The sequence below is a fragment of the Oncorhynchus keta genome, chromosome 27 (assembly GCF_023373465.1).
Source record: "Oncorhynchus keta strain PuntledgeMale-10-30-2019 chromosome 27, Oket_V2, whole genome shotgun sequence".
NCBI lineage: Eukaryota > Metazoa > Chordata > Actinopteri > Salmoniformes > Salmonidae > Oncorhynchus > Oncorhynchus keta.
Window position 1 is genome coordinate 21,228,996 of NC_068447.1, and position 22,950 is coordinate 21,251,945.

Sequence of the window (22,950 nt, forward strand, 5' to 3'; positions counted from 1 at the left end):
GGTGCCTGTCTGTCTCTGTGCATGTTATGAATGTTTAATTTAATGGTGCCTGTCTGTCTCTGTGCATGTTATGAATGTTTAATTTAATGATGCCTGTCTATCTGAACAGCAAGCAAGAGACCTGACAAACCTCTGATCATCTCTAATATCAGGAAAGGAAGCATAGCCCACAGGTATGTCCAGCCTCCCAATCACATGGGGGAGATTACTCAAACAAATTACTTGCTTTACTGCCACAGGTCTGGGGTTAGTTTCACCTGGTCAGTATGAAATGATACTAGTCATGAGGAGAACCAAGAGTGTTTCCCAACCATGTGACCTTAAAATGATAGTTCACCCAAAATACAAAATAACTTATTGGTTTCCTTACCCTGTAAGCAGTCTATGGACAAGGTATGACTGCAATCCAGGCTTTGGTTTTGTTTCCATGGCACTGTTTCCACAGGCTAAAGTTTCAGAGGCTCAAATCCCATTCAAGTCATGAGACAGATATTGTAATTTTTCATCTATCATGTTAAAGGCATACTTCGAGATTTTGACAATGAGGCCCTTTATCTACTTCTCCAGAGTCAGATGACCGCGTGGGTACCATTCTTATTTCTGTCTGTCCATTATGAAGTTAGAGGTAGTTTGGCAAGCCTATGCTAATTAGCGTTAGCACATGCCAGCAGATACCCATAGACTTCCAGTCAATGCGCTAATACTAGTTAGCATTTGCTCTAGTGCTAGTTAGCAACTTCCTTCAAACTGCACGCAGAGTCATGTTATCCTTGAGTTCATCTGACTCTCGTGAGTAAATACAAATCTCAGTGACTTAGTTGTGCTTCATAATCAATTTAAGATGTATTAGAAAAATGCTATTATCAGTCCCTTGAAATCAAGTATGAGCAGCTTTGAGATGCAAAGCAAATGTCAGGTAGAAACTCACACAGTATTATAAGATTTAGTTTAACTCGTGGTTTAATTTCCTGCCCACCTCTCACCTACCTGCTAATAGGACAGGTACTTTGGAGCCAGGGGACAGGCTGCTGGCCATCGATAACGTGCGTCTGGAGAACTGCACCATGGAGGATGCTATGCACGTGCTTCAGCAGGCAGAGGACATGGTCAAGCTCCGGATCCAGAAGGACGAAGACAACGCTGGTAGGAGGAACACAGTCGTGCTTCAAAAATAAACATGCAGTCCTGAAGCTTATTTGCATGGAGAGGTGTGTCTAGAAGAGATGGACGGCAGGTAGCCTAGTGATTAAGAGCATTGGGCCAGTCCCCGAGATGACTAGGTGAAAAACTTGTCAATGTGCCTTTGATAAAGGCATTTACCCTAATTGCCCCTGTTCGTCGCTCTGGATAAGAGCGTCTGTTAAATGAAAATGTACAAGAACACATTTCTATTCAATTAGGTTGAATTTCCCAGTAGAAACATATTTAGACTATCTATACATTTCTGTCTATTTAAATGACCTAATATAAACAGCGTTACATACCATTTGGTATAAGGAAGTTATAATTTGTGATGGATGATTGTACTGTAATGCCCACTCTTTATCAAATATTTTTATGTTCAACACCATCAGAAGTACTTGGTAAAATTCTATCTGAAAAATAACTGCGATTAAATGGTGACTTGGTATATGTCATGTGGCTGCAATATTTGTCCTACAAAATGTCTACTTATACATGTTTTATTTATGTCTCATAATGTCTCATGTCTCGTGGGAGCCGGTTTGGATGTGACCCATATTTGAGCTAGACTAGTTCATCCCTTTATGTAATTGTCATATTTTTCATGTGTATTCTCTCTCTGTCCCTGTCAGATGAGCTGGAGATGTCTGGTTCCATTATCTACACGGTGGAGCTGAAGCGTTACAACGGCCCGTTGGGTATCACCATCTCAGGCACAGAGGAGCCCTTTGACCCCATCGTCATCTCAGGCCTCACCAAGAATGGCCTGGCTGAAAGGTGAGAGGTCATGTGCCAAGGGCATGAGGTTGACTCTCCTATTATAAGAGTGGAAAAAATGTGATGAGACTACAGACTGGCTCCGTAGGTGGGATTTTGTACACATTTAATTTGTCAAAAGCGCCTGCCTTGTCTGCTCTGCTTCATTGGTACTGATCTGTATGGAGAGGTGAAAGCAATATGGCAGATGCCCACTTACCAGGCATCTGCTTTCACTCTCGGTTTTCTATACAATTATTTAATATCAGTTTAGATAAGAGGCCTCTTTAGACTGTTGGACTATCGAGATGCACCTCCACTCTCCTGTTATGATTGTGATGTATGGCTGAGAGGAGGACCCTACAGACTATTGTTATAGTTATATATGGCTGAGAGGACGACCCTACAAACTGTTGTTATGATTGTGATGTTTGGCTGAGAGGACGACCCTACAGACTATTGTTATGATTGTGATGTATGGCTGAGAGGACGACCCTACAGACTATTGTTATAGTTATGTATGGCTGAGAGGAGGACCCTACAGACTATTGTTATGATTGTGATGTATGGCTGAGAGGACGACCCTACAGACTATTGTTATGATTGTGATGTATGGCTGAGAGGAGGACCCTACAGACTATTGTTATAGTTATGTATGGCTGAGAGGAGGACCCTACAGACTATTGTTATAGTTATGTATGGCTGAGAGGAGGACCCTACAGACTATTGTTATGATTGTGATGTATGGCTGAGAGGAGGACCCTACAGACTATTGTTATGATTGTGATGTATGGCTGAGAGGACGACCCTACAGACTATTGTTATGATTGTGATGTATGGCTGAGAGGAGGACCCTACAGACTATTGTTATGATTGTGATGTATGGCTGAGAGGAGGACCCTACAGACTATTGTTATGATTGTGATGTATGGCTGAGAGGAGGACCCTACAGACTATTGTGATGTATGGCTGAGAGGACGACCCCACAGACTATTGTTATAGTTATGTATGGCTGAGAGGACGACCCTACAGTCTGTTATGATTGTGATGTATGGCTGAGAGGACGACCCTACAGACTATTGTTATAGTTATGTATGGCTGAGAGGACAACCCTACAGACTATTGTTATGATTGTGATGTATGGCTGAGAGGACGACCCTACAGACTATTGTTATAGTTATGTATGGCTGAGAGGAGGACCCTACAGACTATTGTTATTGTTATGTACGGCTGAGAGGACGACCCTACAGACTATTGTTATAGTTATGTACGGCTGAGAGGACGACCCTACAGACTATTGTTATGATTGTGATGTATGGCTGAGAGGACGACCCTACAGACTATTGTTATGATTGTGATGTATGGCTGAGAGGAGGACCCTACAGACTATTGTTATGATTGTGATGTATGGCTGAGAGGAGGACCCTACAGACTATTGTTATAGTTATGTATGGCTGAGAGGAGGACCCTACAGACTATTGTTATGATTGTGATGTATGGCTGAGAGGACGACCCTACAGACTATTGTTATAGTTATGTATGGCTGAGAGGAGGACCCTACAGACTATTGTTATGATTGTGATGTATGGCTGAGAGGAGGACCCTACAGACTATTGTTATAGTTATGTATGGCTGAGAGGAGGACCCTACAGACTATTGTTATGATTGTGATGTATGGCTGAGAGGAGGACCCTACAGACTATTGTTATAGTTTTGTATGGCTGAGAGGAGGACCCTACAGACTATTGTTATGGTTATGTATGGCTGAGAGGAGGACCCTACAGACTATTGTTATAGTTTTGTATGGCTGAGAGGAGGACCCTACAGACTATTGTTATGGTTATGTATGGCTGAGAGGAGGACCCTACAGACTATTGTTATAGTTTTGTATGGCTGAGAGGAGGACCCTACAGACTATTGTTATAGTTATGTATGGCTGAGAGGAGGACCCTACAGACTATTGTTATGATTGTGATGTATGGCTGAGAAGACGACCCTACAGACTATAGTTATGATTGTGATGTATGGCTGAGAAGACGACCCTACAGACTATAGTTATGTATGGCTGAGAGGACGACCCTACAGACTATTGTTATGATTGTGATGTATGGCTGAGAGGAGGACCCTACAGACTATTGTTATGATTGTGATGTATGGCTGAGAGGAGGACCCTACAGACTATTGTTATGATTGTGATGTATGGCTGAGAGGACGACCCTACAGACTATTGTTATAGTTGTGTATGGCTGAGAGGACGACCCTACAGACTATTGTTATTGTGATGTATGGCTGAGAGGAGGACCCTACAGACTATTGTTATAGTTATGTACGGCTGAGAGGATCACCCTACAGACTATTGTTATGATTGTGATGTATGGCTGAGAGGACGACCCTACAGACTATTGTTATAGTTATGTATGGCTGAGAGGAGGACCCTACAGACTATTGTTATGATTGTGATGTATGGCTGAGAGGAGGACCCTACAGACTATTGTTATAGTTATGTATGGCTGAGAGGAGGACCCTACAGACTATTGTTATGATTGTGATGTATGACTGAGAGGAGGACCCTACAGACTATTGTTATGATTGTGATGTATGGCTGAGAGGAGGACCCTACAGACTATTGTTATGATTGTGATGTATGGCTGAGAGGACGACCCTACAGACTATTGTTAATTATGTATGGCTGAGAGGAGGACCCTACAGACTATTGTTATGATTGTGATGTATGGCTGAGAGGACGACCCTACAGACTATTGTTACAGTTATGTACGGCTGAGAGGACGACCCTACAGACTATTGTTATGATTGTGATGTATGGCTGAGAGGACGACCCTACAGACTATTGTTATAGTTATGTATGGCTGAGAGGAGGACCCTACAGACTCTTGTTATGATTGTGATGTATGGCTGAGAGGACGACCCTACAGACTATTGTGATGTATGGCTGAGAGGACGACCCCACAGACTATTGTTATAGTTATGTATGGCTGAGAGGACGACCCTACAGACTATTGTTATAGTTATGTATGGCTGAGAGGACAACCCTACAGACTATTGTTATGATTGTGATGTATGGCTGAGAGGACGACCCTACAGACTATTGTTATAGTTATGTATGGCTGAGAGGACGACCCTACAGACTATTGTTATAGTTATGTATGGCTGAGAGGACGACCCTACAGACTATTGTTATAGTTATGTATGGCTGAGAGGACAACCCTACAGACTATTTTTATGATTGATGTATGGCTGAGAGGAGTACCCTACAGACTATTGTTGTGATTGTGATGTATGGCTGAGAGGACGACCCTACAGACTATTGTTATAGTTATGTACGGCTGAGAGGACGACCCTACAGACTATTGTTATGATTGTGATGTATGGCTGAGAGGAGGACCCTACAGACTATTGTTATAGTTGTGTACGGCTGAGAGGACGACCCTACAGACTATTGTTATGATTGTGATGTATGGCTGAGAGGACGACCCTACAGACTATTGTTATAGTTATGTATGGCTGAGAGGAGGACCCTACAGACTATTGTTATGATTGTGATGTATGGCTGAGAGGAGGACCCTACAGACTATTGTTATGATTGTGATGTATGGCTGAGAGGAGGACCCTACAGACTATTGTTATGATTGTGATGTATGGCTGAGAGGACGACCCTACAGACTATTGTTATGATTGTGATGTATGGCTGAGAGGAGGACCCTACAGACTATTGTTATAGTTATGTATGGCTGAGAGGAGGACCCTACAGACTATTGTTATGATTGTGATGTATGGCTGAGAGGAGGACCCTACAGACTATTGTTATGATTGTGATGTATGGCTGAGAGGAGGACCCTACAGACTATTGTTATAGTTATGTATGGCTGAGAGGAGGACCCTACAGACTATTGTTATGATTGTGATGTATGGCTGAGAGGAGGACCCTACAGACTATTGTTATGATTGTGATGTATGGCTGAGAGGACGACCCTACAGACTATTGTTATAGTTATGTATGGTTGAGAGGAGGACCCTACAGACTCTTGTTATGATTGTGATGTATGGCTGAGAGGACGACCCTACAGACTATTGTGATGTATGGCTGAGAGGACGACCCTACAGACTATTGTGATGTATGGCTGAGAGGACGACCCCACAGACTATTGTTATAGTTATGTATGGCTGAGAGGACGACCCTACAGTCTGTTATGATTGTGATGTATGGCTGAGAGGACGACCCTACAGACTATTGTTATAGTTATGTATGGCTGAGAGGACAACCCTACAGACTATTGTTATGATTGTGATGTATGGCTGAGAGGACGACCCTACAGACTATTGTTATAGTTATGTATGGCTGAGAGGAGGACCCTACAGACTATTGTTATGATTGTGATGTATGGCTGAGAGGAGGACCCTACAGACTATTGTTATGATTGTGATGTATGGCTGAGAGGACGACCCTACAGACTATTGTTATAGTTATGTATGGCTGAGAGGACGACCCTACAGACTATTGTTATGATTGTGATGTATGGCTGAGAGGACGACCCTACAGACTATTGTTATAGTTATGTATGGCTGAGAGGACGACCCTACAGACTATTGTTATAGTTATGTACGGCTGAGAGGACGACCCTACAGACTATTGTTATGATTGTGATGTATGGCTGAGAGGACGACCCTACAGACTATTGTTATAGTTATGTATGGCTGAGAGGAGGACCCTACAGACTATTGTTATGATTGTGATGTATGGCTGAGAGGAGGACCCTACAGACTATTGTTATGATTGTGATGTATGGCTGAGAGGAGGACCCTACAGACTATTGTTATAGTTGTGTATGGCTGAGAGGACGACCCTACAGACTATTGTTATGATTGTGATGTATGGCTGAGAGGACGACCCTACAGACTATTGTTATGATTGTGATGTATGGCTGAGAGGACGACCCTACAGACTATTGTTATAGTTATGTATGGCTGAGAGGACGACCCTACAGACTATTGTTATGATTGTGATGTATGGCTGAGAGGACGACCCTACAGACTATTGTTATAGTTATGTATGGCTGAGAGGAGGACCCTACAGACTATTGTTATGATATGGCTGAGATGTACCCTACAGACTGATTGTGAGAGGAGGGACCCTACAGACTATTGTTATGATTGTGATGTATGGCTGAGAGGAGGACCCTACAGACTATTGTTATGATTGTGATGTATGGCTGAGAGGACGACCCTACAGACTATTGTTATAGTTATGTATGGCTGAGAGGACGACCCTACAGACTATTGTTATGATTGTGATGTATGGCTGAGAGGACGACCCTACAGACTATTGTTATGATTGTGATGTATGGCTGAAAGGACGACCCTACAGACTTGTTATAGTTATGTATGGCTGAGAGGACGACCCTACAGACTATTGTTATGATTGTGATGTATGGCTGAGAGGACGACCCTGCAGACTATTGTTATAGTTATGTATGGCTGAGAGGACGACCCTACTGACTATTGTTATGATTGTGATGTATGGCTGAGAGGACGACCCTACAGACTATTGTTATGATTGTGATGTATGGCTGAGAGGAGGACCCTACAGACTATTGTTATAGTTGTGTATGGCTGAGAGGACGACCCTACAGACTATTGTTATAGTTATGTACGGCTGAGAGGACGACCCTACTGACTATTGTTATGATTGTGATGTATGGCTGAGAGGAGGACCCTACAGACTATTGTTATAGTTATGTACGGCTGAGAGGACGACCCTACTGACTATTGTTATGATTGTGATGTATGGCTGAGAGGAGGACCCTACAGACTATTGTTATGATTGTGATATATGGCTGAGAGGAGGACCCTACAGACTATTGTTATGATTGTGATGTATGGCTGAGAGGAGGACCCTACACACTATTGTTATAGTTATGTATGGCTGAGAGGACGACCCTACAGACAATTGTGATTGTGATGTATGGCTAAGAGGAGGACCCTAAAGTCTATTGTTATGGTTGTAAAGTATGGCTGAGAGGAGGACCCTACAGTCTGTTATGATTGTGATGTATGGCTAAGAGGAGGACCCTAAAGTCTATTGTTATGATTGTGATGTATGGCTGAGAGGACGGCCCTACAGACTATTGTTATAGTTATGTATGGCTGAGAAGATGACCCTACAGACTATTTTTATAGTTATGTATGGCTGAGAGGAGGACCCTACAGACTATTGTTATAGTTATGTATGGCTGAGAGGAGGACCCTACAGACTATTGTTATAGTTATGTATGGCTGAGAGGAGGACCCTACAGACTATTGTTATGATTGTGATGTATGGCTGAGAGGACCCTACAGACTATTGTTATGATTGGCCTGTGTTGCCCACTAGAGTGGATATCTGTGGAAACGGCAAGCCCTCAAAGCCTCACTGTGATATTTAAAATATATCAATAAGCAATAGTATGGTCTGTTGTTTGTCAGTCAGCCCTTTATTACTGTCTGGTCAAACTGGACAGCCAGGCAGTTTTAAGGTCACAACCATATGGAAAAGCTTATGAAACTGGGGAGATATCAGCACTCTCTGAGATGGGACTCTCTAAGATGGGGAGATATCAGCACTCTCTGAGATGGGACTCTCTAAGATGGGGAGATATCAGCACTCTCTGAGATGGGACTCTCTAAGATGGGGAGATATCAGCACTCTCTGAGATGGGACTCTCTAAGATGGGGAGATATCAGCACTCTCTGAGATGGGACTCTCTAAGATGGGGAGATATCAGCACTCTCTGAGATGGGACTCTCTAAGATGGGGAGATATCAGCACTCTCTGAGATGGGACTCTCTAAGATGGGGGAGATATCAGCACTCTCTGAGATGGGACTCTCTAAGATGGGGAGATATCAGCACTCTCTGAGATGGGACTCTCTAAGATGGGGAGATATCAGCACTCTCTGAGATGGGACTCTCTAAGATGGGGAGATATCAGCACTCTCTGAGATGGGACTCTCTAAGATGGGGAGATATCAGCACTCTCTGAGATGGGACTCTCTAAGATGGGGAGATATCAGCACTCTCTGAGATGGGACTCTCTAAGATGGGGAGATATCAGCACTCTCTGAGATGGGACTCTCTAAGATGGGGAGATATCAGCACTTTCTTGAGATGGGACTCTCTAAGATGGGGAGATATCAGCACTCTCTGAGATGGGACTCTCTAAGATGGGAAGATATCAGCACTCTCTGATAGCCTTCATCACCTTCTCATTACAGCCCAACCAATATATTGTTTCACCAATATTATTGGCCTTTTACCAATATGTCGATATCTTCCGATAATTCCACAGATTTTTTTCAATAAATAGGATGAAAAAGGCAAATGTTACTTTTTAAAACTTTATTATTAGAGTCGGTGGGCTCAAACACGAGGTTACCAGAATAGCTGGAAGTTGCTTCCTTAGCAAAACCTCTCACAGACCTAGCCCAGTTTAAATCTGCATGTGCTTCAGGGATGGGAATAGAGCTGTGAAGGAGTGACTGGTCAGCTAAAGTGTTTTCCCTATTAAACCAAGGGTTATCATTTAACTGTGCGTGCATGTTTATGTTCATGTTGTGTTTCTAATGTTGTCAGAATCTGTGTGTGGGTTTGGATGTGTGTTAATTTATGTGGTCTTCCTAGATGTGGATTGACGCTGGCCCAGGAAAATAGTTTCTTCTCTAGAAGATTTGATTCATGAAATTGTGAAATCAATTACTCTTATTGGCATCGTAACAATGATCGTCAGAGGAGTTAGACTGCAAGTTCCAACAGAATCACCTATATTCACAACAGCCTTATGTCCATGACCGTGGCAGTATAGGCGTGCCGCAACGTGGCATGAGAGATCCTTCGTGTTGGCACACAAAACAGAAAAGTCTTAGAATGTTGTAACTAGATGTCCATGCACGTTGAGGACATTACATCATGTAATAGCATCATGCCATGTGATGACATGATGTAACGTCCTCAACGTGTATGGACATGTAGTTAAAACATTCTAAGACTTTTCTGTTGGTTTTAGGTGGTTTGAACAACCAATTACCGATGTCGTAACGTTGACTATCATTAAATGTGAAGCCTGTATATTATGAAATCAGTTCTCTGTGTGATTTAATTATACGATTTAAACTAATAATTTAACTTTAGATTTCTTAACCATTTCAGCGTGGGGATGATCTACGCGTTCTCTGGTCTTGTCCTTTGGTAGAGTTGCCAACCATTTCAGCATGTAGTGACAGCTCCATGTTTTCTGATCTCAATGTACATTTTGTCGGGAGTTCTTTATAAGCACTCGTCTTGGAGGGCGGTTCCATTACGTTTGGGGTATAATGTCTGTCCTTACGGGGGTGTGGCCACTGACTAGTTATGACTTTATATGAAAACCAGTACTCTCTTTAAGAAGGCTAACATCACATTTCATCTTTTCAAAAGTATTCCTATACTCAATAATTTATTTTATACAACATTCAGATCCATAATTGGGAAGTGTATACAAACAAAAAAACAGTGTCTTCTGTCCTTCATGACATCACCAAATGAAACAAACTTTTCGTCCATGGACCACTCCAACTTCTTGGAGTACAGAAATACTGCTCAATTATTCTACCTTTTGACGTTACTGTACTGCAAAGTCTTTCTTTGTGGTGACAAAGGGATTCTTCACCTTCATTTGTGCAGAGTGGGGAAGGGAGTTTCGGTATTTACGTCCATCATAAACCTGTGGTGAGAGAGGGGTTCTGCTATGATCCTCACCCAAAAAGGGCGCGTCGTGACACCAATTACCGCGTCGTGACACCAATTACCGCGTCGTGACACCAATTACCGCGTCGTGACACCAATTACCGCGTCGCTTTATTATCTATTGTTTATTATATGCTGGATATGTTTGTTGTAGTTTTGTACCCTTGGAAATGACAATGTTTTCAGTGGCATCCTCCTCCTTCAAAGGGATACAAATATTGTCTTCTAATGTTTGCAGGACTGGTGCCATCCATATAGGGGACCGTGTCTTGGCCATTAACTGTGTGAGTCTGAAGGGGAAACCACTGAGTGAGGCCATCCATCTGCTCCAGATGGCCGGAGAGACTGTCACCCTCAAGATAAAAAAACAGCAAGACGGTATGTATCGTTATTGTTAAGTTTGTTAATTAAATAGATTTTTAAAAAGTATGCATGGAAGGGGATGTGAAGCCTCCTTTATTGAAGACTCTGACTGGATGGAAGGAAAGACTGCCGTCATTGGATTTGATGTTGACAAACTGAATATTCTCTCGTTGGAAGCATTTCATTGACATAATTAAATAGAGCTGGATCGATATTATTTTTTTGGTCCCATACTGATTTAGATTTTGGGGGGGACAAAGCTTACCTATACCGATATGCAGTTTTACAGTGGAGAAATTAGTGTCATTTTTCCGTTCCGAGTTCCATCTCCGGCCCCACGCTTGAGGTGGTGTCCATTGCCAAAGCGCTCTGCGTGACATTCCGAGCCAACCTAAAATGGGACAAGCACATCTGACATTACCACCGAAGGGAACCGGAGGCTCTTCATGATGAACCGTCTTCGCCACTTCACCCTCCCCCTGAAGACCTTCTGGCAGTCTACACCTGCTTTGTCCATCCAGTGCTCGAGTACACTTCTCCGGTATTGCACCCATGTGTCACAACCAGTTTGACAAGGTCCAACGAAGTGCAACCAAAATCAACATGGGCCCCACCTACACCCCCTACGACTCTGCATGCAATGACCTGGGCTTACAGAACTTGGAATCCTGCCGCACCTGCCTCTGCTGATCCTTTGGCCCAGAAGCTTGTATAATCCCAGGATTACAGTATATGGCTGCCTCCGACGAGAGGCCATGTCATTAGCCGATCTACCTGATCCAGTCACAAACTGAACTTTGACAGATACTACAACAGCCTTATGCCTTACATTGAGAGATTGCTTAATGCTGCTTGACTGTAATGTTGAATACGAGATCTTCATTAGTATTTAATTTACTTACATAGGTCTATGTATGCTGTAATTCAGCTTTTAGCTGCAAACGTGTACAGTACAATTCAAATAACCTTTAATATATGTATTTATTTATTTAACCTTTTATTTAACCAGGCAAGTCAGTTAAAAACATTCTTATTGACAATGACTGCCTACCAAAAGGCAAAAGGCCTTCTGCGGGACGGGGGCCTGGAATTATACAAATAAATACAATATAAATATACGACACAACACTACATGAAGAGAGACCTAAGACGATAACATAACAAGGCGGCAAAACATGACAACACAGCATGGTAGCAACACAACATGACAACACAGCATGGTATCAAATCAAATCAAATCAAATCAAATGTATTTATATAGCCCTTCGTACATCAGCTGATATCTCAAAGTGCTGTACAGAAACCCAACCTAAAACCCCAAACAGCAAACAATGCAGGTGTAAAAGCACGGTGGCTAGGAAAAACTCCCTAGAAAGGCCAAAACCTAGGAAGAAACCTAGAGAGGAACCGGGCTATGTGGGGTGGCCAGTCCTCTTCTGGCTGTGCCGGGTAGAGATTATAACAGAACATGACCAAGATGTTCAAATGTTCATAAATGACCAGCATGGTCGAATAATAATAAGGCAGAACAGTTGAAACTGGAGCAGCAGCACAGTCAGGTGGACTGGGGACAGCAAGGAGCCATCATGTCAGGTAGTCCTGGGGCACGGTCCTAGGGCTCAGGTCCTCCGAGAGAGAGAAAGAAAGAGAGAATTAGAGAGAGCATATGTGGGGTGGCCAGTCCTCTTCTGGCTGTGCCGGGTGGAGATTATAACAGAACGTGGCCAAGATGTTCAAATGTTCATAAATGACCAGCATGGTTGAATAATAGTAAGGCAGAACAGTTGAAACTGGAGCAGGAGCATGGCCAGGTGGACTGGGGACAGCAAGGAGTCCTCATGTCAGGTAGTCCTGGGACATGGTCCTAGGGCCCAGGCCAGTTGAAACTGGAGCAGCAGCATGGCCAGGTGGACTGGGGACAGCAAGGAGTCCTCATGTCAGGTAGTCCTGGGGCATGGTCCTAGGGCTCAGGTCCTCCGAGAGAGAGAAAGAGAGAAGGAGAGAATTAGAGAACGCACACTTAGATTCACACAGGACACCGAATAGGACAGGAGAAGTACTCCAGATATAACAAACTGACCCTAGCCCCCGACACATAAACTACTGCAGCATAAATACTGGAGGCTGAGACAGGAGGGGTCAGGAGACACTGTGGCCCCATCCGAGGACACCCCGGACAGGGCCAAACAGGAAGGATATAACCCCACCCACTTTGCCAAAGCACAGCCCCCACACCACTAGAGGGATATCTTCAACCACCAACTTACCATCCTGAGACAAGGCCGAGTATAGCCCACAAAGATCTCCGCCACGGTACAACCCAAGGGGGGGCAACCCAGACAGGCCGACCACAACAGTGAATCAACCCACCCAGGTGACGCACCCCCAGGGACGGCACGAGAGAGCCCCAGCAAGCCAGTGACTCAGCCCCGTAACAGGGTTAGAGGCAGAGAATCCCAGTGGAAAGAGGGGAACCGGCCAGGCAGAGACAGCAAGGGCGGTTCGTTGCTCCAGAGCCTTTCCGTTCACCTTCCCACTCCTGGGCCAGACTACACTCAATCATATGACCCACTGAAGAGATGAGTCTTCAGTAAAGACTTAAAGGTTGAGACCGAGTTTGCGTCTCTGACATGGGTAGGCAGACCGTTCCATAAAAATTGAGCTCTATAGGAGAAAGCCCTGCCTCCAGCTGTTTGCTTAGAAATTCTAGGGACAATTAGGAGGCCTGCGTCTTGTGACCGTAGCGTACGTGTAGGTATGTACGGCAGGACCAAATCAGAGAGGTAGGTAGGAGCAAGCCCATGTAATGCTTTGTAGGTTAGCAGTAAAACCTTGAAATCAGCCCTTGCTTTGACAGGAAGCAAGTGTAGAGAGGCTAGCACTGGAGTAATATGACAACCACATGGTAGCAACACAACATGACAACCACATGGTAGCAACACAACATGACAACCACATGGTAGCAACACAACATGACAACCACATGGTAGCAACACAACATGACAACCACATGGTAGCAACACAACATGACAACACAGCATGGTAGCAACACAACATGACAACCACATGGTAGCAACACAACATGACAACACAGCATGGCAGCAACACAACATGACAACCACATGGTAGCAACACAACATGACAACACAGCATGGTAGCAACACAACATGACAACCACATGGTAGCAACACAACATGACAACACAGCATGGTAGCAACACAACATGACAACCACATGGTAGCAACACAACATGACAACACAGCATGGCAGCAACACAACATGACAACCACATGGTAGCAACACAACATGACAACACAGCATGGTAGCAACACAACATGACAACCACATGGTAGCAACACAACATGACAACACAGCATGGTAGCAACACAACATGACAACACAGCATGGCAGCAACACAACATGACAACACAGCATGGTAGCAACACAACATGACAACACATGGTAGCATGACAACATGACAGCATGGTAGCAACACAACATGACAACACAGCATGGCAGCAACACAACATGACAACCACATGGTAGCAACACAACATGACAACACAGCATGGTAGCAACACAACATGACAACACAGCATGGTAGCAACACATGACAACACAGCATGGTAGCAACACATGACAACACAGCATGGTAGCAACACAACATGACAACCACATGGTAGCAACACAACATGACAACCACATGGTAGCAACACAACATGACAACCACATGGTAGCAACACAACATGACAACCACATGGTAGCAACACAACATGACAACACAGCATGGTAGCAACACAACATGACAACACAGCATGGTAGCAACACATGACACACAGCACACAGCATGGTAGCAACACAACATGACAACCACATGGTAGCAACACAACATGACAACCACATGGTAGCAACACAACATGACAACACAGCATGGTAGACAACCACATGGTAGCAACACATGACAACCACATGGTAGCAACACAACATGACAACCACATGGTAGCAACACAACATGACAACCACATGGTAGCAAAACAACATGACAACCACATGGTAGCAACACAACATGACAACCAGCATGGTAGCAACACAACATGACAACCACATGGTAGCAACACAACATGACAACCACATGGTAGCAACACAACATGACAACCACATGGTAGCAACACAACATGACAACCACATGGTAGCAACACAACATGACAACCACATGGTAGCAACACAACATGACAACCACATGGTAGCAACACAACATGACAACCACATGGTAGCAACACAACATGACAACCACATGGTAGCAACACAACATGACAACACAGCATGGTAGCAACACAACATGACAACACAGCATGGTAGCAACACAACATGACAACACAGCATGGTAGCAACACAACATGACAACACAGCATGGTAGCAACACAACATGACAACACAGCATGGTAGCAACACAACATGACAACACAGCATGGTAGCAACACAACATGACAACACAGCATGGTAGCAACACAACATGACAACACAGCATGGTAGCAACACAACATGACAACCACATGGTAGCAACACAACATGACAACCACATGGTAGCAACACATGACAACCACATGGTAGCAACACAACATGACAACCACATGGTAGCAACACAACATGACAACACACATGGTAGCAACACACATGACAACACAGCATGGTAGCAACACAACATGACAACCACATGGTAGCAACACAACATGACAACCACATGGTAGCAACACAACATGACAACCACATGGTAGCAACACAACATGACAACCACATGGTAGCAACACAACATGACAACCACATGGTAGCAACACAAAAACATGGTATGAACATTATTGGGCAAAGTCAACAGCACAAAGGTCAAGAAGGTGGAGACAACAGCCACAACTGTCAGTAAGAGTGTCCACGATTGAGTCTTTGAATGAAGAGATTTGAGATTAAACTGTTCAGTTTGAGTGTTTGTTGCAGTAGCGAACTGAAAAGCGGAGCGACCCAAGGATGTGTATGCTTTGGGGACCTTTAACAGAATGTGACTGGCAGAATGGGTGTTGTATGTGGAGAATGAGGGCTGCAGTAGATATCTCAGAAAGGGAGGAGTTAGGCCTAAGAGGGTTTTAAAAATATGCTTCAACCAGTGGGTCTTGCAACGGGTATACAGAGATTGCAGTGATGTGTCCTATAAGGAGCATTGGTGGCAAATCTGATGGCCAAATGGTAAAGAACATTGAGCCGCTCGAGAGCACCCTTAACTGACGATCTATAAATTGTCTCAGTAATCTAGCGTTGGTAGGATAGTCATCTGAATCAGGGTTAGTTTGGCAGCTTGGGTGAAAGAGGAGTGATTACGATAGAGGAAACCAAGTCTAATTTTTACTTTAGCCTGCAGCTTTGATATGTGCTGAGAGAAGGACAGTGTACTGTCTAGCCATACTCCAAAGTACTTGTATGAGGTGACTACCACAAGCTCCAAACCCTCAGGGATAGTAATCACACCGGTGGGAAGAGGGGCATTCTTCTTACCAAACCACAAGACCTTTGTTTTGAAGGTGATCAGAACAAGGTTAAGGGTAGAGAAAGCTTGTTGGACACTAAGAAAGCTTTGTAGAGCATTTAACACAAAATCCGGGGATGGGTCAGCTGAGTATAAGACTATAATCTGCATATACAGTTGAAGTCGGAAGTTTACATACACTTAGGTTGGAGTCAATAAAACTCGTTTTTTTCAACCACTCCACACATTTCTTGTTAACAAACTATAGTTTTGGCAAGTCAGTTAGGACATCTACTTGTGCATGACACAAGTAAAGTTTACATACACCTTAGCCAAATATATTTAAATTCAGTTTTTCACAATTCCTGACATTTAATCCTCGTAAATATTCCCTATTTTAGGTCAGTTATGATCAACACCTCATTTTAAGAATGTGAAATGTCAGAATAATAGTGGAGAGATTTCTTTCAGCTTTTATTTCTTTCATCACATTCTCAGTGGGTCAGAAGTTTACATACACTCGATTAGTATTTGGTTGCATTGCTTCAATATATCCACATTCTTTTTCTACATCATGATGCCATCTATTTTGTGAAGGGCACCAGTCCCTCCTGCAGCAAAGCACCCTCAAAACATGATGCTGCCATCCCTGTGCTTCTGAGTTTGGGATGGTGTTCTTTGGTTTGCTAGCCTCCCCCTTTTTCCTCCAAACATAACGATGGTCATTATGGCCAAACAACAGTTCTATATTTGTTTCATCAGACCAGAGGACATTTCTCCAAAAAGTACGATCTTTGTCCCCATGTGCAGTTGCAAACCATAGTCTGGCTTTTTATGGTGGCTTTGAAGCAGTGGCTTCTTCCTTGCTGAGCGGCCTTTCAGGTTATGTCGATATAGGACACGTTTTACTGTGGATATAGATACTTTTGTACCTGTTTCCTCCATTATCTTAACAAGGTCCTTTGCTGCTGTTCTGGGATTCATTTGAGCTTTTTGCACCGAAGTACGTTCATCTCCAGGAGACCGAACGTGTCTCCTTCCTGAGTGGTATGACTTCTGCGTGGTCCCATGGTGTTTATACATACGTACTATTGGAGGTCTACAATTTGGAGATCTACAAAAATGTTTATGACGTCTTGGCTGATTTCTTTTGATTTTCCCATGATGTCAAGCAAAGAGGCACTGAGTTTGAAGGTAGGCCTTGAAATACATCCACAGGTACACCTCCAATTGACTCAAATGATGTCAATTAGCCTATCAGAAGCTTCTGAAGCCATGACATAATTTTCTGGAATTTTCCAAGCTGTTTAAAGGCACAGTCAATTTAGTGTATGTAGACTTCTGACCCACTGGAATTGTGATACAGTGAAATAATCTGTCTGTAAACAATTGTTGGAAAAATTACATGTCATGCACACAGTAGATGTCCTAACCGACTTGCCAAACTATAGTTCAACAAGAAATTAGTAGAGTGGTTGAAAAACTAGTTTTAATGACTCCAACATAAGTGTATGTTAACTTCCGACTTCAACTGTGTGTGTGTGTGTATGTATGTATGTATGTGTATTTATTTAGTACACCAAGCATTAGGAATACCTTGCTAATATTGCGTTGCACCCCCACTTTTGTCCTCAGAACAGCCTCAATTCATCAGGGCATGGACTTTACAAGGTGTCAAAAGCGATCCACAGGGATTCTGGTCCAGGTTGACTCCCACAGTTGTGTCAAGTTGGCTGGATGTCCTTTGGGTGGTGGACCATTATTGAAACACACAGGAAACTGTTAAGCTTGAAAACCTCAGCAGCGTTGCTGTTCTTGACACAAACCGATGCACCTGCTACCATACCCCGTTCAAAGGCACTTCAGTCTTTTGTCTTGCCCATTCCCTCTCTAAATGGCACACATACACAATCCATGTCTCAATTGTCTCAAGGCTTTAAAAATCCTTCTTTAACCTGTCTCCTCTTCATCTGCACTGATTGAAGTGGATTTATCAAGTGACATCAATAAGGAATCATAGCTTTCACCTGGTCTGTCTGTCATGGAAGGAGCAGGTTTTCTTAATGTTTTGTACCCTCAGTGTATTTTATTACATAATTGAGTTATGATTCTCACTTAACTCTCCACTGACTTTGTTCCCATGCAGAATCAGATGTGCAGCAGATGTCAGAGCAGGCAGGGTTCCTGAGCGACACAGAGGATGAGCTGACTGACTCTCAGAAGACCAGTAAACATTCAGGGGTGTACTCTGCCACCGTGCCCAGCATGGACTCTGCCATGAGCTCCTGGGACGGCTCCGGCATCGACGCTGACTACGGCAGCCAAGGTGAGGACAGAACATGGACGCGTAGTCATTACCAGTTTAGACAACCAGTTTAGTCTACTTTAGATTGATATGCTCACATGACTCTCCTGAAATCAGTTGTTGGGTGTGTAGAAAGTTATGTTTTTTGTTTTTTTGTCGCTTGTGTGCAGGAACGTATCTCCACAGAGCTGCAGATTTGACTTTCCAGCCTAATGAGTGGAGACACACCAAACCACCCAGGACCCAACCCAACTCCATCTCCACTGGCCTTACCGGCCTTACCCACCACTCTCACCTCTACGATGGGAGATACACTGAGGATGACTGGGATACGGCTGCTGGGTGAGTGCCTACTTTAGGCCAACAGGATACAGCAAGTATAAGACACTACAGTGAAATTATTACTTGCAAGCTCTTGCAAACAGCAGTATTCAGTATCAAAGTGAGAGGACATTATATAAAGGAAGGAAACACACAAGAAATATGAAGAGAAAGAACACGAGATTGCATGCTATATACAGGGTCCGTGCCAGTACCATGATTACAATGAGCATGGGGTACTGCTGCCTGGTTCTGGGGCTGTTTGTGCTTTTTCCAAGTCATAAAGCACATAATACAGATCTGGCTAATGAATTTGATAGTTGTAATAATTTGTTTCATTCTGTGGCTTTCAGTGTTGTTCTTTTTTCCTTTTAATCTACGTGTATGCCTTCTGTATGCCTCCATGTATGTAAGCAATGATCATAAATGTTGAAGTGAGGTACAAAAAAATCTCTTTCAAGTCTGGTTTAGTCTAAAACTCTGTATTGATTCACTGACAGCTATTGATTTGGAATGTGAATCCAATAAATCTGCAATGTCACTCAAATATTTGGATTTAGAATGTTTTTCTAAATCACCACAGTTGTTTCATTCCTCCATTTTATCTGCTCCTATCTGTGCTTTTTCTCCCTTTCTCAGGTACTCTCTCTCTCATCTGCTTTACTAACTGCACGTGAGGCTCCTGGTGTTTCACATAAACGTGTATTTTTCTGTCGCTTTTTGTCTTCACCAAACCTGCCCCTCTAAAACACCCAAAGGCCCCATGGACACATCTCTGCCTTGTCTGTTGCCTCACTCTTAACTCTTCACTTGATTTTTTTCTGAACTTTTGTGGCTTTTTGAGTGGCTTATGTTTTAAACGATGAACTATCTGCATGAAGACTCTTTCTATTCTAAGGGACTACACTGTTCTGTGTTAGAGAGAGCGTTTACTCTTGCCCTCACTGAGGCCTGAAAGGTTTTTAAAGGACCTCTCAACGTCATGCAGTCCATTGCCTGCATTACCCACGCTGCTTTGCAGGAAACAACTGTTTCAAACCAGTCTCACCCCAGTCTCTGGACAGCAAGACACCTCTCATGTTCTGGTTCCTGCATTGTCATAGATACGCCAGCCCCCCTAGTTACCATGGCACCCGGAAACAGGAGGATAGCTTCTGGTCCCAGGCACTGCAGGACCTAGAGACCTGCGGCCAATCAGAGATACTCAGGGAGCTGGAGGTAAGCTCCCTCTATCTGTCCCAATCTGCTACTAAAAGAAACAATTGGGGCGGCAGGTAGCCTAGTGGTTAGAGCGTTGGTCCAGTAACTGAAAGGTTGCTTAATCAAATCCCCGAGCTGACAATGTAAAAATCTGTCGTACTGCCCCTGAACAAGGCATTTTATCCACTGCTCCTGGGCCGTCATTGTAAATAAGAATTTGTTCTTAACTGACTTGCCTAGTTAAATAAAATACAAATAAATAAAAGCCTGATTGTCTAGACCGTCCAGACTCCTGCTGCCACTTTGATCATTGGAGACATTGGCACAAAGCCTCCCTATTAAATCAAGATGTGAGTGTGCATGTCTTCAGTTATACATGTATATCATGTTATTTTATTCACACACCTGTAATTTAACAATCCTCTTGTCTTCTCCCAGGCGTCCATGACTGGCAGCACTCTCAGCCTGTATCTGGAGGAAACGAGGTCCCAGGATGACTCAGTGCTACAGAGCAGAATCAGTCCTGTGAAGAGGGGTCCCATTCATGACGAGCCCAAAACCAAAAGCAACCTGCAGAGATCAAACAGGACCAGGGACACACCACCCAGGGGGAGAGGGGAGCCCCAGGAGACCAGCTCCCCTACAACCCTGGAACTACTGAAGGTACATGGCAGGATTGGAGGCAGCATCTCAATTCTGTTAATTTAGGAAGTGCATTGAAGTTCCTATTCAAGAACTGAAAAATAATCTGAATTTCAGACTTGTGCAAAAGGCCAGCCTTCTCAATCTGATTGGCCTGCAGCCCTGTCAATCACTCTTCATACCTCTGTTCACCTCTGTTCGCTTGGACACATTCCAGGGCTCCAGCCCCGCATACCTTGTGTTAGATTGTGTTCACTTGCCGTCTCAAGAAGAAACAAGTATTTTGTAATGACGGACTTCAACATGCTGTTTGCCCATCGTCAAGTGTTGTGCATCCATCAAACATGTAAGTGTTGTGAAATATGTATAGATGAGCAATGTCTGACCCAGGGCGAGGCCTATTTGTTAGGCTTTGATTGTTTGAGTGAAGTTTGTTATGGTTAGCTTGTAGCTAATGCTAGCGCTATTGTTATTCATGCCATATTATATATAAGTAGCCTATTGCATTTCTACATGTGTTGCTATACCTTTGCATTCATTCATGTTTATATTATGCCACAATTTTATTTTTGGATTATTGTATTGCATGTACAGTACCAGGCAAAAGTTTGTACACATACTCATTCAAGGGTTTTTCTTCATTTTTACTATTTTCTACATTGTAGAATAATAGTGAAGACATCAAAACTGAGATTCTTCGAAGTAGCCACCGTTTGCCTTGATGACAGCTTTGAACACTCTTGGCATACTTGCTTCACCTAGAATGCCTTTCCAACAGTCTTGAAGTAGTTCCCACATATGCTGAGCACTTGTTGGCTGCTTTTCCTTACTGTGCAGTCCAACTCCTCCCAAACCATCTCAATTGGGTTGAGGTCGGGTGATTGTGGAAGCCAGATCTTCTGTTGCAGCACTCTATCACTCTCCTTCTTGATCAAATAACCCTTAGGTTATTGGTTGAAAGTCATGCGTCCTCCGATACACAACCCAACCAGCCGTACTGCTTCTTAACACAGCGCGCATCCAACCCGGAAGATGTGTCGGAGGGTACGCCGTGCACCTGGCAACCTTGGTTAGCGCTCACTGCGTCCGGCCCGCCACAGGAGTCGCTGGTGCGCGATGAGACAAGGACATCCCTACCCACCAAGCCCTCCCTAACCCGGACGACACTAGGCCAATTGTGCGTCGCCCCACGGACCTCCCGGTCCCGGCCGGTTACGACAGAGCCTGGGCGCGAACCCAGGGACTCTGATGGCACAGCTGGCGCTGCAGTACAGCGCCCTTAACCACTGCGCCACCCGGGAGGCCCTTGCCTTGAATTCTTAATGAATCACTGACAGTGTCCATGCGTCACGGTAGGAACCACACATGCGAAGATCATCAGTTCACCTACTTTGCGTCACAAAGACACGGCGGTTGAAACCAAAAATCTCAAATTTGGACTCATCAGACCAAAGGACAGATTTCCACAGGTCTAATGTACATTGCACATGTTTCTTGGCCCAAGCAAGTCTCTTCTTCTTATCGGTGTCCTTAAGGAGTGGTTTCTTTGCAGCAATTCGACTATGAAGGCCTGATTTATTCAGTCTCCTCTGAACAGTTGATGTTGAAGTGCGTCTGTTACTTGCGTCTGTTACTCTGTGAAGCATTTATTTGTGCTGAAATTTGATGCTGGTAACTGAAAAAATTAATTTATCTTCTGCAGCAGAGGTAACTTTGGGTCTTCCTTTCCTGTGGTGGTGCTCATGAGAACCCGTTTCATCATCAGTGCTTGGTGGTTTTTGCAACCTCACTTGAAGAAACGTTCAAAGTTCTTGACATTTTTCACCTTGACTGAACTTCATGTCATAAGGTAATGATGGACTGTTGTTTCTCTTTGCTTATTTGAGCTTTTCTT

The 22,950-nt window shown here is 43.8% G+C and overlaps 1 protein-coding gene across 5 annotated transcripts in view; it reads left to right on the plus strand.

Annotated features, from left to right (window-relative positions):
* grip2a (glutamate receptor interacting protein 2a) overlaps positions 1-22,950 on the plus strand; it is a 61,691-nt gene that overhangs the window by 31,729 nt on the left and 7,012 nt on the right. For 3 of the 5 annotated variants that reach the window (XM_035738131.2, XM_035738132.2, XM_035738134.2), the window contains exons 15-22: positions 110-173; positions 998-1,143; positions 1,815-1,959; positions 10,952-11,091; positions 18,735-18,914; positions 19,064-19,235; positions 20,318-20,432; positions 20,853-21,077. In XM_035738131.2, the coding sequence (XP_035594024.2) occupies positions 110-173; positions 998-1,143; positions 1,815-1,959; positions 10,952-11,091; positions 18,735-18,914; positions 19,064-19,235; positions 20,318-20,432; positions 20,853-21,077 (1,187 nt within the window). Of the gene's footprint in view, positions 1-109; positions 174-997; positions 1,144-1,814; positions 1,960-10,951; positions 11,092-18,734; positions 18,915-19,063; positions 19,236-20,317; positions 20,433-20,852; positions 21,078-21,173; positions 21,403-22,950 lie in introns of all 5 variants that reach the window. The other 2 variants (XR_004820706.2, XM_035738133.2) reach the window with 2 other exon arrangements.